General features: G+C 51.7%; 1 protein-coding gene across 1 annotated transcript in view; it reads left to right on the plus strand.

Moving 5' to 3' along the window:
* Positions 1-17,013, plus strand: part of igf1ra (insulin-like growth factor 1a receptor) — a 274,532-nt gene that overhangs the window by 26,951 nt on the left and 230,568 nt on the right. Inside the window, exon 2 of the mRNA XM_070864979.1 lies at positions 14,326-14,874. Within this exon, the coding sequence (XP_070721080.1) occupies positions 14,326-14,874 (549 nt within the window). The remainder of the gene's footprint in view (positions 1-14,325; positions 14,875-17,013) is intronic.

The raw sequence follows: 17,013 nt of genomic DNA on the forward strand, positions 1-17,013 counted from the left end.
AGCAGGACACCCGGACCTGAGACCACTTGGCAACGAGTGGAACAGGCAGGGTGGTGGCCAGGACTCAGGGATGATGTCCGCGAGTTCTGTGCTAGCTATCTGGTGTGCGCGGCCAACAACCCCGACCCCCAGAAAAGAAAGGTGGCTATGGGACATATCAGGAGGGTAGAGGGAGAGAGACCCTGGCAATCAATCCAGATCGATTACATCAGGCCCCTACCCACTGCCCAGGGAGATTACAAGTACTGCGTGGTATTAGTGGATGTATTCACCAAATGGGTGGAAGCCTTCCCATGCCGAACAGCCACTGCCCTGGAAACAGCTAGGATCCTGGTCAGAGAAGTGTTCTCTCGATGGGGACTACCACAATATGTGGAGTCCGATCAAGGGAGTCATTTTACCGGGCAGGTGATGCAGGAGACCCTTAAGGTACTCGGCATCAAAGGTAAATGGCATGTCGCCCACAACCCACAGTCATCCGGGCCTGTGGAGCATTTAAACCGTACCATCAAGGAAAGGCTGCGCAAAGAGACAGGGAACTCACCCAAGGGGTGGGTAGAGGTCCTACCACTAGTCCTCATGGGGATCCGGGCCAGCCAGTCAAAGAGCACGGGGTACTCCCCGTACGAGCTCATGACCGGCAGAGCCATGCGAACCCCCACCCATGTGTTAGCCCCGGAGACTGCACGCTCTCTAGAACTGGCCCCTCCCCTGCAAATTAATGCGCGTACCTGACGACCAGTGTTCCCTCTGCACGGCCAGTTCACTGGCTTTTCAAAGGGGGCGGGGGGAATCGGCGATATTTCGAATGGGCGTACAGCGCTGCCTCTTAAAGGAACTGGAAACTGAGGCCGGTCAGTGAGGTGTGTGCGCACGAGGGAGGGGGCGAGCGTGTGTGCGAGGGGGGGGTGGGGGGGGCCGAGCGAGTCCCGTTTCCCCCTCCCCCCCCCCCCCCCAAAGTGTAGTGGGAACATTGTCGTGCCCCCCCACCCCACCCCTGCAATGCAAGTTCCGAGAGACCTTGTATCCAAACTATGAGCTATTCAAAGAGAAACCTAATGTTACAGAGATTTTATTGGTGTGTGAGAACAAATCATTGAGGGTGGCCTGGCTGGCCAAGAGCACTTTAATTTAAAAAAAAAAGCTTTCGGGATCCTGGGTTATTATGATGGATATTATGATGGACACTGGTTCGGCCTCAGGTGGAGTATTGTGTACACGTTTGAGCACCGCACTTTAGGAAGGATGTGAAGGCCTTTGCAGAAAAGATTTAGGAGAATGGTTCCAGGGATGAGGGACTTCAGTGACGTGGATAGACTGGAGACGCTGGGGTTGTTCTCCTCGGGGCAGAGAAGGTTGAGAGGAGATTTGATCGAGGTGTTCAAAATCATGAGGGGTCTGGACAGAGTAGCGAGAGAGAGAAACTGTTCCCATTGGCGGAAGGGTTGGGGACCAGAGGGACACAGATTTAAGGCGATGGGCAAAAGAACCAAAGGCGACATGAGAAAAAACGTTTTTACGCAGCGAGTGGTTAGGATCTGGAATGCGCTGCCTGAGAGGGCGGTGGAGGCAGACTCAATCGTGGCTTTCAAAAGGGAGTTGGATAAATACCTGAAGGAAAAAGGATTTACAGGGCTCTGGGGAAAGGGCGGGGGGAGGGGGACTGGCTGAGGTGCTCTTGCAGAGAGCCGGCATGGGCCGGAATGGCCTCCTTCTGTGCTGTAACCGTTCTGTGATTCTAAACAGCAATGGGAATAATGTGGTAGTGTGTCAGCACAGACTGATCGATGATGGAATGCAGAATCCTTGAGACCACGTGGTCAACGCACACTATCTGATGACTTTGGAGATTCCCTGGGATCCTTTCAAGGCCCTCTGTTCGAAAAGCCGTGCTTTACAAGACTGGCAATTGTAGAATGGTGTGTCGGCTGCGGAATGTGAGGTTCCACCGCTGTAAGGAGCTGGGACCCAATGGGTTGGAACCCGGAGACCCTTGCGATGAATCTTGATTTCGATGCAGTGAGGGGGGGGGGGGGGGGGGGGAAGACACTTGGTTTTCCTCGACGACCTGAACTACCGTAGTCTTTTATGATGTGCAGAGCGACAGCTTGTGGTTTTCACAGGGCTATGGATGGCGAGGGTACTAGGAGGTGGAAGGGTACCGGGGACGGAAGCACGGTCATAAACAACGGCCTTTGATGGCAAGGAGGGAGATACACGGGATATACGGCACAGACACAGGCCATTGGGCCCAACCAGTCCATGCTCCACTCGAGCCTCCTCCCGTCTTTCCTCATCTAACTCTATCGGCATAACCCTCTATTCCCTTCTCCCCCATATGTTTGTCTAGCCTCCCCTTAAATACATCGATACTATTCGCCTCAACCCCTCCCTGTGGCAGCGAGTTCCACATTCTCACCGCTCTCTGGGTAAAGAAGTTTCTTCTGAATTCCCCATTTCTTGGTGACTATCTTATATTGATGGCCTCTAGTTCTGCTCTTCCCCACAAGTGGAAGCACTCTCTGTATCCACTCCATCAAAACCTTTCATCATTTTAAAGACCTCTATTAGGTCACCCCTCAGTCTCCTCTTTTCAAAAGAAAAAGAGACCCAAGCCTGTTTATCCTTTCCTAATGGTGTAGCCTCGCATTCTGATATCATCCTTGTAAATCTCCTCTGCACCCTCTCCAGTGCCTCGATATCCTGTTTGTAATATGGCGACCAGAACTGTACGCAGGCTGGGAGTACTGAAGGAGAGAGTTGTGAAGGCTGGGACAAGTGGCTGATGGAACATCCAGAAATAGTGGGAGCGGATTTGAGAAGCAGGTTGGTGTTGGGCCGGGGCCATTGGAGGGAGCAGCGTACGGCGCTATACCACTGCAGGGAGCAGTGCGTGCTGCTGCAGGAGGGCGACGGCTGTGAAGCCAGGTCGCTGATCGCAGAGCGGGCAGACACAGCAGGGGGGGGGCGAAGGAGCGGCAAGAGTCCGTAGAGGGAAGTGACCGGGGCCCAGGAGAGGCGCGAGTCTGGGGCCCAGAAGAGGCGAGGGCCCAGGGGCAGCACGGGCCAGCCCACACTGCGAAGTCCGCAAAATCCTGCAAATCTCCTGGAAAGACAGGCGCACCAACATCAGTGTCCTCGACCAGGCCAACATCCCCAGAATTGAAGCACTGACCACACTCGATCAGCTTCGCTGGGCAGGCCACATAGTTCGCATGCCAGATATGAGACTCCCGAAGCAAATGCTTTATGCGGAGCTCCTTCATGGTAAACGAGCCAAAGGAGGACAGCGGAAACGTTACAAGGACACCCTCAAAACCTCCCTGGTAAAGTGCGACATCACCACTGACACCTGGCCACAGACCGCCCGAGATGGAGAAAGTCCATCCGGGAGGGCGTCGATCTCTTCGAGTCTCAACGCAAAGAGCGTGAAGAGGCCAGGCGCAGACAGCGGAAGGAGCGCGCGGCAAACCAGCCCCACCCACCCCTTCCCCTGACGAATGTCTGTCCCACCTGTAACAAGGTCTGTGGTTCCCGTATTGGGCTGTTCAGCCATCAAAGAACTCACTTTGGGAGTGGAAGCAAGTCTTCCTCGATTCCGAGGGACTGCCTATGATGTGTGCGCACTGGGTCCGTGCAGCAGAGCTGGTCTCCAGTCGTCCTGGTTAACCCTTGCCCCTGGACCAAGACCTGGCTCTGTCAAGTCCGTGTGGTGGCTGGTGTGCAACGGTCACCCCACGTTAAACAATCCACGCACAGGCATCTTCCACCCTTCAGGATGTAGTTCAGGATCTGGAATATTAGGTCCTTCATTGAAACACCGGTGAACTCATCCCTTTTTGGCGTGGAAGCAAGTCATCCTCACCTCGAGGGACTGCCGATGATGATGGTGTTGGGAGGACTCGAGACTGTACGATAGCAGCAACTTGCATTGAGATATATTTATATAGCGCCTTTCACATCAGGAGCGGTTATCGTACAAAATTTGACACCAAGCCACAGAAGGAGATATTAGTGTAGGTGACCAAAAGCTTGGTCAAAGAGGTAGGTTTTAAGGAGCATCTTTACAGGAGAGGCAGAGGGAATGCCAGAACTTGGGGCCCAGGCAGATGAAGGCACGGCCGTCAATGGTGGAGCTATTTATAATCAGGGAAGCGCAAGAGGCTGGATTTGGAGGAGCGCGGAGGGTCGTGGGGCTGGAGGAGGTTACAGAGATGGGGAGGAGGCCATGAAGGGACTGTAACACAAGGATGACACAAGTATGCAGAGGCAAAGAGCTGGAGATCAGGGGTAGGGAGGGCAAGGTATAAGGTTCTGAGGGGGCTTGACAGCGTAGCTGCAGAGAGGATGTTTCCCCTTGTGGAGGAGTCTAGAACCAGGGGGCATAGTTTCAGAATAAGGGGTCGCCCATTTAAGACGGAGATGAGGAGGAAATTCTGCTGAGGGTTGTGAATCTTTGGAATTCTCTGCCCCAGGGAGCTGTGGAGGCTGGGTCATTGAATGTATTCAAGGTGGAGATAGACAGATTTTTGAGCGATAAGAGAGTGAAGGGTTATGGGGAACGGGCAGGGAAGTGGAGTTGAGTCCATGATCAGATCAGCCATGATCAGATCAGCCATGATCTTATTGAATGGCGGAGCAGGCTCGAGGGGCCGAATGGCCGACTCCTGCTCCTATTTCTTATGTTCGTGTGTTATGCAAGGCCATGGAGGGATTTGCTGAGGATATGATTCTTAAAAGTTGTATCCCGACACAGTGCTGCCATCTTAAAGTATCCCATTGATCTCGTTTTGCATAAACTCATGTTGTTTGTTTTGATTTGTAGCCAAGGACTTAAATTTTTTTCTATCCTGTACTTACAGAAAATTTGTTTAATAGATTTTCAACATTTGCATAGCAGGATGTGAAATCCTGAATTTTGAATTACACTTTCTTGCCAGTTGCCTGGATCTGGTTCGGGCACAAATGAGGATGTTTATAGAATTAACACCTTGTTTTAATATTTTCTTTGGCAACACTGTGAATCTCATTAACTGAATTAAAAAAAAACGTGTTCCAATCCTCTGGTGTTCGGGTTCCTGTCAAATGTTCCTCCCACCCTGGGCCCAGTGAGCAAGTGCACGGCCTACCATGATGAGTCTCACAAACTCCTGATTTAAGGAAGGATATACTTGCATTGGAGGCTGTTCAGAGAAGGTTCACTAGGCTGATTCCGGAGATGAAAGCGTTGACATATGAGGAAAGGTTGAGCAGGTTGGGCCTCTGCTCATTGGAGTTCAGAAGAATGAGAGGTGATTTTATCGAAACATATAACGTACTCGGGGTTAAAAAACAAGGTAGAAACACAGAAAATAGGTGCAGAAGTAGGCCATTCGGCCCTACAAGCCTGCACCACCATTCAATATGATTATGGCTGATCATTTTTGCAACTTCAGTAGCCCATTCCTGCTTTCTCGCCATACACCTTGATCCCTTTAGCCGTAAGTGCCACATCTAACTCCCTTTTGAATATATCCAATGAACTGGGCTCAACAACTTTCTGTGATAGAGAATTCCACAGGTTCACCACTCTCTGGGTGAAGAAGTTTCTCCTCATCTCGGTCCTAAATGGCCTACCCCTTATCCTTAGACTGTGACCCCTGGTTCTGGACTTCCCCAACATTGGGAACATTCTTCCTGCATCTAACCTGTCCAATCCCGTCAGAATTTTATATGTTTCAATGAGATCCCCTCTCATTCTTCGAAATTCCAGTGAATATAAGCCTAGTTGATCCAGTCTTTTTTTATATGTCAGTCCTGCCATCCCGGGAATCAGTCTGGTGAACCTTCGCTGCACTCCCTCAATAGCAAGAATGTCCTTCCTCAGATTAGGAGACCAAAACTGAACACAATATTCAAGGTGTGGCCTCACCAAGGCCCTGTACAACTGCAGTAAGCCCTCCCTGCCCCTGTACTCAAATCCCCTAGCTATGAAGGCCAACATGCCATTTGCCGCCTTCACCGCCTGCTGTACCTGCATGCCAACTTTCAATGACAGATGTACCATGACACCCAGGTCTCGTTGCACCTCCCCTTTTCCTAATCTGTCACCATTCAGATAATATTCTGCCTCCCTGTTTTTGCCACCAAAGTGGATAACCTCACATTTATCTACATTATACTGCATCTGTATAAGACTTGCATTTCTGTAGCGACCAACGGAAGTACTTTACAGCCAATGAGGTAGATGCAGAGAGGATGTTTCCACTGACGGGAAACTGAAACTAGGGGGCATAGTTTCAGAATAAGGGGCCACCCATTTAAAACTAAGATGAGGAGAAATTTCTTCTCCGAGGGTTGTAAATCTGTGGAATTTTCTGTCCCAGAGAGCTGGGTCATTGAATATATTCAAGGCGGAGATAGACAGATTTTTGAGCAATCAGGGAATAAAGGGTTATGGGAAGTGGGCGGGGAAGTGGAGCTGAGTCCATGATCAGATCAGCCATGATCTTATTAAATGGTGGAGCAGGCTCGAGGGGCCAAATGGCCTACTCATGCTCCTATTTCTTACGTCCTTAAACCAGGGAGCTTCCCAGGCTTAATCCTGAAATTATCCTTGGGCATTGCCGGACTGGAGAGGGGGTGTGTGTGGGGTGGGGAGGTGGGATTATGAGCTAGGCTGCCTACACCTGATTACCACCCTACAGACCCGCTGAAATGTGTCTGCGTGTGTCTCTGTCCATTGGGCCCAACAATGCTGCCTGTTGATGTCGAATATCCTGCCCACACTAAGTGTCTCCAAGCTCCCAATGGAATCGTGGAATGCTTACAGCGCGGGAGAAGGCCATTCGGTTGGTGGAACCCATGCCAACTCTCGGCCAGTCCCACTCCCACTCCCCGGAACTCTGCAAAGGATGAGAAAAAGACAATAAGACTTGCATTTCTGTAGTGCCTTTCACAACCACCGGAAGTACTTTAGAGCCAATGAAGTACATTGTGCACAGCAAGCTCCCACAAGCAGCACTGTGATAATGACCAGATAATCCTTTTTTAGTGATGGTGACTGAGGGATAAATATTGGCTCCAGGACACCGGGGAGAACTCCCTTGCTCTTCGAAGTAGTGGCCGTGGGCAGACGCCTCTGTTGAACGCCTCATCCGAAAGACGGCCCCTCCAACAGTGCGGCGCTCCCTCAGCGCTGCCCCTCCGACAGTGCGGCACTCCCTCAGCACTGCCCCTCCGACAGTGCGGCACTCCCTCAGTACTGCCCCCTCCGACAGTGCGGCGCTCTCTCAGCGCTGCCCCTCCGACAGTGCGGCACTCCCTCAGCACTGCCCCTCCGACAGTGCGGCGCTCCCTCAGCGCTGCCCCCTCCGACAGTGCGGCGCTCCCTCAGCACTGCCCCTCCGACAGTGCGGCGCTCCCTCAGCACTGCCCCTCCGACAGTGCGGCGCTCCCTCAGCACTGCCCCTCCGACAGTGCGGCGCTCCCTCAGCGCTGCCCCCTCCGACAGTGCAGCGCTCCCTCAGCGCTGCCCCCTCCGACAGTGCGGCGCTCCCTCAGCGCTGCCCCCTCCGACAGTGCAGCGCTCCCTCAGCATTGCCCCTCCGACAGTGCAGCGCTCCCTCAGCACTGCCCCTCCGACAGTGCGGCGCTCCCTCAGTACTGCCCCTCCGACAGTGCGTCGCTCCCTCAGCACTGCCCCTCCGACAGTGCAGCGCTCCCTCAGCGCTGCCCCCTCCGACAGTGCGGCGCTCCCTCAGTACTGTCGCGTCAGATGAGATTTTTGTGCTCAAGTCCCTGGAGTGGGACTTGAACCCACAACCTTGTGACTCGGAAGCGAGAGTGCTGCCCACTGAGCCACTGACTGACGCAAGCAGTGAGATACTGGAGATGCCCAACTGCAGTGGAACCCCAGGAAGAGGTGGATATTGGAAAGTAAGCGCTATTGCCCCTTGCCCCTTGCCCCCCAACCCCCACATACTTTCAGCCCCTCCCCCCGTTTTAGAACGGATTCAGATTTTTTTTTTTAAGAAACTTTTTGTTGGGGATGCCTGACCGAAACGTAATCGAGTTGTGCGACCGATTTAACAGAGTAACCTGCTACACGGCTGGCTTGTGTTCAATTTTTTGTTCACTGATGTACATTTAATCGTGGTGTTGCAGATTAAAGCCTCCTTCGACACAGCGAGTGAGCTCCCGAAGGGCTCACCGCTCCGAGAGTTAAATCTGCGGCCGGTACAGACACCCAGTGCGGGCGGGGGAGGTCTGCACGTCACACCCAGCCCCTCTCCTGTTTCTGGTCGGCCTACGATGCAGTGTCACTTAAGCTCCTTGTGTGTACCAAAAATTCAAATTAAACTGGTTTGGCACGGTGCAGGCTTGTGATATGATTCCCGAGGCCACTGTTTGTTTGCGTCAAACAGTGTTGCTTAATTTCATTTTTCACAGTATTCCCTCCACCCCACCAACCTCGTCTTCTCAATGTCGTAAAAGGTTAAGGTACAAGGACAGGTTGCATAGACTTGGCTTGATTCGCCCGAGCATAAAGAGAAAGACTTGCATTTATATAGCACCTTTCACGACCACCGGATGTCCCAAAGCGCTTTACTTTTGAAGTGCAGTCACTGTTGTAATGTGGGAAACGCGGCAGCCAATTTGCGCACAGCAAGCTCCCACACACAGCAATGTGATAATGACCGGATAATGTGTTTTTTTTTGTTATGGGAGCGTGCGGCAAACCTGTCCCACCCACCCTTTCCTTCGACCAGTGTCTGTCCCACCTGTGACAGTGACTGTAATTCCCGAATTGAACTGTTCAGTCACCTGAGATTCACTTTTAGAGAGGAAGCAAGTCTTCCTCGATTCCGAGGGACTGCCTAGGATGATAATGCCTATGATGACACCGGAGATCATTCCTCTGTTGTTCTTCGAAATCGTGCCTTGGGATCTTTTACGTCCACCCGAGAGAGCAGACGGGGCCTCGGTTTAATGTCTCATCCGAAAAACCGCCCCTCAGCGCTGCCCCTCCGACAGTGCGGCGCTCCCTCAGTACTGCCCCTCCGACAGTGCGGCGCTCCCTCAGCGCTGCCCCTCCGACAGTGCGGCTCTCCCTCAGTACTGCCCCTCCGATAGTGCGGCGCTCCCTCAGTACTGCACTGGGAGTGTCAGCATAGATTTATGTGCTCAAGTCCCTGGAGTGGGACTTGAACCCACGACCTTCTGACTCCGAGGCGAGAGTGCTGCCCACTGAGCCCTGGCTGACACTGATTTGGGAGAGTGGGATAACACTGCGACGCGCGCTTATTACTTTAAGGGTGGGATGGCCCTGCTTCCACGAGTGATAGGGTTGTATCTTTGTTCCAAAGCTCCCCAATGGCAAGCTTCATGTATCTCCCATCCCCGCTGCCTTGTCGGTGACTGCTGCATGTGATGCGTCATGCGAAGACAGCCATTTATACGTGATAAAGATCTGTTTCTACAGGCGTCTCGTGTTGTGTAAACACGAGTGAATGCTGGTATTTAAAGTGATAAAATTGAGCTGTTTGCGAGTGTTTGCTGTACAGTAATCTCATTTTAAAGAGGATAGCATCACTTCTGTTATCTCGTATGAAACGCACCACGTTCTCCGTTTACAGGCACAGGCATCACCTGACCGCTACTCCATTTCAAAATTCTCATCCTTGTTTTCAAATCCCTCCATGGCCCTCGCCTCTCCCTATCTCTGTAATCTCCTCCAGCCCCACAACCCCCCGAGGTGTCTGCGCTCCTCTAATTCTGCCCTCCTGACCATCCCTGATTATAATCGCTCCACCATCGGTGGCCGTGCCTTCTGTTGCCTGGGCCCCAAGCTCTGGAACTCCCTCCCTCAATCTCTCCGCCTCTCTACCTCTCTCTCCTCCTTCAAGTCGCTCCTTAAAACCTGCCTCTTTGACCGAGCTCCTGCCCTAATTTCTACTTAATGTGGCTCGGCGTCAAATTTTTATCTCCTAATCGCTTCTGTGAAGCACCGTGGGACGTTTCACCACGTTAAAGGCGCTATATAAATACAGGTTGTTGTTGATTTATCCCATCTTCTCTCCGACACTTAACCGTGGTGGTGGTCTCCCATGAGGGCCTTGGCCCTTCATTGTGATTTCTCAATCGAACAACTTGCATTTATATAGCGCCTTTCAAGTAGTAATACGTCCCAAGGCGCTCCACGGAAGCGTACTCAAACCAAATGTAACTCCAAGCCACAAAAGGAGATAATTGGACTGTTGACCAAACGTTTGGTCAAAGAGATGGGTTTTAAGGACGGTGTTGAAGAGAGGCGGAGAGATTTCGGGAAGGAATTTTAGAGCTTGGGGCCCCAGGCAGCTGAAGGCACGGCCGGGAATGGTGGAGGCAATGAAAATAGGGGATGTGTCGAAGGCCAGAATTGGAGGAAAGCGGAACTCTCAGGGCTGGAGGAGAATGCAGCGATAGGGAGAGGTGCGTGGCCATGGAGGGATTTGAAAGTGTCATTGAATAAATTTAAGACAGAGATGGACAGTTTCTTAACCGATAAGGGGTTATGGGGAGCGGGCGGGGAAGTGGTCCTGAGTCCATGATCGGATCAGCCATGATCGTATTAAATGGCGGAGCATGCTCGAGGGGCCGAATGGCCTACTCCTGCTCCTATTTCTTATGTTCTTGTGTATGCACCTGTGAGAATGCTGAATGGTTTGTAGCCAGGGGGCACTTGTAAAATTTGTCTTTTTTTGGGGCCCTCAAAAAAAAAAGGGGGCACTTGTCTGAAAATATTTGGTGTGTCGTCCCCCCCCCCCCTCCTTTAATCAGGGGGCACTTGTTTTACAACACAAGAGTTGTAGAGCTGTTGAGTTGGGAGGGGCTTAGCCAGTCACGTGATGTTCACAAGACTCAATAAAACCCCAGCCAGTTGGGTTCGGGGGATCCACGATGGGGCAGGTGGATGAACTGGTAATGTGTAGTGCGATTGTTAAACCTTTTGCTAATAAACCAACTAGTTCTTAATAACAATGTGTTGCTATGAATTCTTAAGCAAAGAACCCGTGAAGCAACTACAGAAAACAAGGCTGAGAATTTTATAATTGAGGGGTTGCCGGACCGAGAGACAATGTAGGTCAGTGAGCGCAGGGGGTGATGGGCGAACGGGACTCGATGCGAGTTAGGACACGGGCAGCAGAGATTTGGATCACCTCGGCTTTACCGAGGCTTTACGGAGGCTACGAGGCGGGAAGACCAGTCAGGAGAGCTTATGAAAGTTGCGGGAATTTATATGCCTTCCCGTAATCTCTCCTCCTCTCCGAGACCGTTGTTAAAACCCATCTCTTTAACCAAGCATATGGTCTGCAGTCCCAATAACTCCTCCTGTGGCTTGGAGTTACATTTGGTTTGATTACGCTTCTGTGGAGCGCCTTGGGAGACGTATTACTACTTCAAAGGCGCTATATAAATGCAAGTTGTTCTACACCAGGCCGGCAAAATTGTTCGTTGCACTCGGACGTCCGAGCCAAGTGTGCCTTTCTCTCATTCACGGGCACTTTCTGGCGAGACTCACTGACTCACTGGATGGTCGATTTGCTCTCTTTCCCCCCCCCCCCCCCCCCCCCCGGTGCATCGATCTCAGGACCTCCCGGGTGACTGGCTCAGCTACACATTGCCACAGCCAGTGTGAGCCAATGAGGGAGCGGACTGCACGTGCTCCCGGTTATCCGGCCGGTGTATCAGCGGTGAATGCTGAGGCATTACATGGCCACGCACAACACCAGCAGTTCGCAGTGCAACCAATTTGACACACAAGAAAGACTTGCATTTCTATAGCGCCTTTCACGACCACCGGACGTCCCAAAGCGCTTTGCAGCCAATGAATTACTTTTTGGAGTGTAGTCACTGTTGTAATGTGGGAAACGCAGCAGCCAATTTGCGCACAGCAAGCTCCCACAAACAGCAATGTGATAATGACCAGATAATCTGTTTTAGCGATGTTGATTGAGGGATAAATATTGGCCCCAGGACACCGGGGAGAACTCCCCTGCTCTTCTTCGAAATAATGCCGTGGGATCTTTTACGTCCCCCTGAGAGAGCAGACGGGGCCTCGGTTTAATGTCTCATCCAAAAGACAGCACCTTAGTACAGCGCTCCCTCGGCACTGCCCCTCCGACAGTGCGGCGCTCCCTCGGCACTGCCCCTCCGACAGTGCGGCGCTCCCTCGGCACTGCCCCTCCGACAGTGCGGCGCTCCCTCGGCACTGCCCCTCCGACAGTGCGGCGCTCCCTCGGCACTGCCCCTCCGACAGTGCGGCGCTCCCTCGGCACTGCCCCTCCGACAGTGCGGCGCTCCCTCGGCACTGCCCCTCCGACAGTGCGGCGCTCCCTCGGCACTGCCCCTCCGACAGTGCGGCGCTCCCTCGGCACTGCCCCTCCGACAGTGCGGCGCTCCCTCGGCACTGCCCCTCCGACAGTGCGGCGCTCCCTCGGCACTGCCCCTCCGACAGTGCGGCGCTCCCTCGGCACTGCCCCTCCGACAGTGCGGCGCTCCCTCGGCACTGCCCCTCCGACAGTGCGGCGCTCCCTCGGCACTGCCCCTCCGACAGTGCGGCGCTCCCTCGGCACTGCCCCTCCGACAGTGCGGCGCTCCCTCGGCACTGCCCCTCCGACAGTGCGGCGCTCCCTCGGCACTGCCCCTCCGACAGTGCGGCGCTCCCTCGGCACTGCCCCTCCGACAGTGCGGCGCTCCCTCAGCACTGCACTGGAAGTGTCAATGTGGATTTTTGTGCTCAAGTCTCTGGAGTGGGACTTGAACCCACAACCTTCTGACTCAGACGAGCGAGAGAGTGCTGCCCACTACTTCAATACTGGGTTCTTACTCGACAGTCGCACTTTGGTTACCAAAATTGGTGAGTCTCCCTAAAAAAAAATAATTGAGCCTTCGCGAGCCTGGAATTCGCAGTGAATCTCACCAGGTGCTTGCTTAATCCAAGCTTGGCTCTGGGAGCCTGGATTTTCTAACGTGATCTTTCCCTCGCAGGACGCCAAGTTGTAGTGACTGCTTAATCAGGACGCCAAGAAAAATAATTGACATGAAGAGTGGGGTTTTTATTTTTTGATCTCTGAGCCTAGTCAGATTGGCAGGATTTTCTCTCCATTTTGTCTCCCTCCCCACCCCCAACTATTCGGCTCCTGCACCTACATCCCAGCTAATGTCAACCTACTTCGTGTGGGCCAGCAGCTCTTCCATAAGAACATAAGAATTAGGAGCAGGAGTCGGCCATTCGGCCCCTCGAGCCTGCTCCGCCATTCAATCAGATCATGGCTGATCTTTGACCTCAACTCCACTTTCCCACCCGATCCCCATATCCCTCGATTCCCCTCGAGTCCAAAAATCTATCGACCTCAGCCTTGAATATACTCAGCGACTGAGCCTCCACAGCCCTCTGGGGCAGAGAATTCCAAAGATTCACCACCCTCTGAGTGAAGAAATTCCCCCTCATCTCAGTCAGTGTCAAGACTCCGTGGGTAGCCCTCTCACTCTCAACTCTCCACTCTCACTCTCACTCTCACTCTCACTCTCACTCTCACTCTCACTCTCACTCTCACTCTCACTCTCACTCTCACTCTCACTCTCACTCTCACTCTCACTCTCACTCTCACTCTCACTCTCACTCTCACTCTCACTCTCACTCTCACTCTCCCCCTCATCCGAGTCCAAAGTTTGTGGGTTCAAGAGCACAAAAGGAATCTAGGCTGCCACTCCCATTGCACTGCTGATGGAGCCCCGCACTGTCGGAGGGGCAGTGCTGAGGGAGCCCCACACTGTGGGAGGGGCAGTGCTGAGGGAGCCCCGCACTGTGGGAGGGGCCATCTTTCGGTGGACGTAAAAGATCCCACGGCACTATTTCGAAGAAGAGCGGGGGAGTTATCATGGGCCAATATTTATCTCTCAATCAACATAACCAACAAAAAAAAACAGATTATCAGGTCATTATCACATTGCTGTGTGTGGGAGCTTGCTGTGTGCAAATTGGCTGCCGCGTTTCCACATTACAACAGTGACTACACTCCAAAAGTACTTCATTGGCTGTAAAGCACTTTGGGACATCCGGTGGTTGTGAAAGGCGCTATATAAATCCGATCTTTCTTGCTGCTTTTAAATGGCTGCCCCCTTTTCCCAAGTTCTGGTCTGGCCCAGTACCCCACAGTTTGGTGATACCCATACCCTATTGATGAGAGGAGTTAAGGAATCTCCATTGTTCAGTTGTTGTGGTTAATGGCCGGGTGTTGAACGGCTTGACACGGCCTGTTTTCACATTATTGATTAACGGTTCCTCCATTTGTCTTTCAGTCTGCAGCGGGTTGGACATCCGGAATCATGTGGGAGATCTCCGTCAGCTGGAGAACTGCTCCATCATCGAAGGCTACCTCCAGATCCTGCTCATCTTCAACGCCAAGGCGGAAGAATTTCGCGCCCTGCGGTTCCCAAAGCTGATCGTCATCACCGATTACCTGCTGCTGTACCGCGTCTACGGGCTGGAGACCCTGAGGGACCTCTTCCCCAACCTCACCGTCATCCGCGGCATCCGCCTCTTCTTCAACTACGCCTTGGTGATCTTCGAGATGATTCACCTGAAGGAGGTCGGGCTGTACAGCCTCCAGAACATCACGCGGGGTGCGGTGCGGATCGAGAAGAACTACGACCTCTGCTACCTGTCCACCATTGACTGGTCCTTTGTGCTGGATTCCGTGGAGAATAATTACATCGACCACAACAAGCAGCAGACAGAGTGCGGGGACGTGTGCCCGGGGACCATGGAGGACCGACCGCTCTGCACCAAGACCAGTGTGTACAACCAGTACAACTACCGTTGCTGGAACGCCAACCACTGCCAGAAAGGTAGGCCGACCCGGGACCCCCCCCTGGCTGTCTCGTCTTCTCCGTCTCGCTTGGTTACTTGGCGCCTTGAGGGTTTTGAACCCGAGCGCAGCCCTTGCTTGGCCTCCCAAGCGCGGGCCGGGGCCAGTTGGTCCTGACTCCATGCCAGTCGTGGTGTTGTGCCAGCGGTGAACCGAGTTTGTAATGTATGTACCTGCGAGTATGCTCCCAGGCTGGTAGAGCAGTCGAGTTGGGAGTGGCTTAGCCAGTCACATGATGTTCGCAAGACTCAATAAAATATGGCAGGTAACAGTTCAGGCCAGGCCTGTCCAGTCTCTTGGATGACCTTGGATGGCTCTGTCTTTCATCTGTTCCACCATCCCTGAACTCTATGGGGTGGTTAGGGATGTGAACTTTCTGTTTGATGCCTAATGTGGTGCACAATAACTTTACTACTTGGCCGGTGAAATGAGTTCCTTGATCAGAGTTGATTTGAGTGGGTAATCTCCAGCGGGAAAGTACCTCTTCTGCGAGTACTCTTGCTACAGTTGTTGCTGCACAGTTTCGGGTAGCAAACCCCGGCCAGTTGGGTTCAGGGGATCCACGATGGGGCAGGTGGTTGTGAGCCTGGTGGATGAACCGGTAATGTGTAGTGTGATTGTTTAAACCTTTTTGCTAATAAACTAACTCGTTCTTAATAGCAATGTGTTGCTATGGATTCTGAAGCAAAGAACCCAAGAAGAAAATACGTTGGAGTCCAACTCCATTTTGAGAGTTTTAAAGCTTTTGCGCCCTCCCATGTTGCATGCGATTGTCTCTTTGAATTGTGTCCACCTGTATTGGATTTGAGAATGTATGTGCACAGTTCTTCTCGGACGTGCCGTTTATATCAAACCAAAGTATGATGTGTGCCTTTTTTTTTGTGGTTTTGGAGCTGCCCTTCAAGTGTTGTGGAGATCTGGCTTCAGGACTACTTGAAGGGTCCAGAACCAGGGGTCACAGTCTAAGGATAAGGGGTAAGCCATTTAGAACCAAAATGAGGAGAAACTTCTTCACTCAGAGAATTGTGAACCTGTGGAATTCTCTACCACAGAAAGTTGTTGAGGCCAGTTCGTTAGATATATTCAAAAGGGAGTTAGATGTGGTCCTTACGGCTAAAGGGATCAAGGGGTATGGAGAGAAAGCAGGAATGGGGTACTGAAGTTGCATGATCAGCCATGATCATATTGAATAGTGGTGCAGGCTCGAAGGGCCTGTGTGTGTGTGTGTGTGTGTGTGTGTGTGTGTGTGTGTGTGTGTGTATATGTATATAGTGTGTATATGCATATTGTGTGTGTGTGTGTATATGTATATTGTGTGTGTGTGTGTGTATATGTATATTGTGTGTGTGTGTGTGTATATGTATATTTGTGTGTGTGTGTGTGTATATGTATATTGTGTATATGTATATGTATATTTTGTGTGTGTGTGTGTGTGTATATATTGTGTGTGTGTGTGTGTGTGTGTGTATATATTGTGTGTGTGTGTGTGTATATGTATATTGTGTATATGTATATTTTGTGTGTGTGTGTGTATATTTTGTGTGTGTGTGTGTATATATTGTGTGTGTGTGTGTGTATATTGTGTGTGTGTGTGTGTATAGTGTGTGTGTGTGTATATATTGTGTGTGTGTGTGTGTATAGTGTGTGTGTGTGTATAGTGTGTGTGTGTGTATATATTGTGTGTGTGTATGTATAGTGTGTGTGTGTGTATAGTGTGTGTGTGTGTGTGTGTATAGTGTGTGTGTGTGTGTGTGTGTGTATAGTGTGTGTGAGTGTGTGTGTGTGTGTATAGTGTGTGTGTGTGTATAGTGTGTGTATAGTGTGTATAGTGTGTGTGTGTATATAGTGTGTGTGTGTGTATATAGTGTGTGTGTGTATATAGTGTGTGTGTGTGTATAGTGTGTATATAGTGTGTGTGTATATAGTGTGTGTGTGTGTATATAGTGTGTGTGTGTGTATATAGTGTGTGTGTGTATATAGTGTGTGTGTGTGTATATAGTGTGTGAGTGTGTGTATGTAGTGTGTGAGTGTGTGTATATAGTGTGTGTGTGTGTGTAAGTGTGTGTGTATATTGTGTGTGTGTATATTGTGTGTGTGTGTGTATAGTGTATATAGTGTG

This window comes from Pristiophorus japonicus, chromosome 21 (assembly GCF_044704955.1).
Source record: "Pristiophorus japonicus isolate sPriJap1 chromosome 21, sPriJap1.hap1, whole genome shotgun sequence".
Lineage (NCBI taxonomy): Eukaryota > Metazoa > Chordata > Chondrichthyes > Pristiophoridae > Pristiophorus > Pristiophorus japonicus.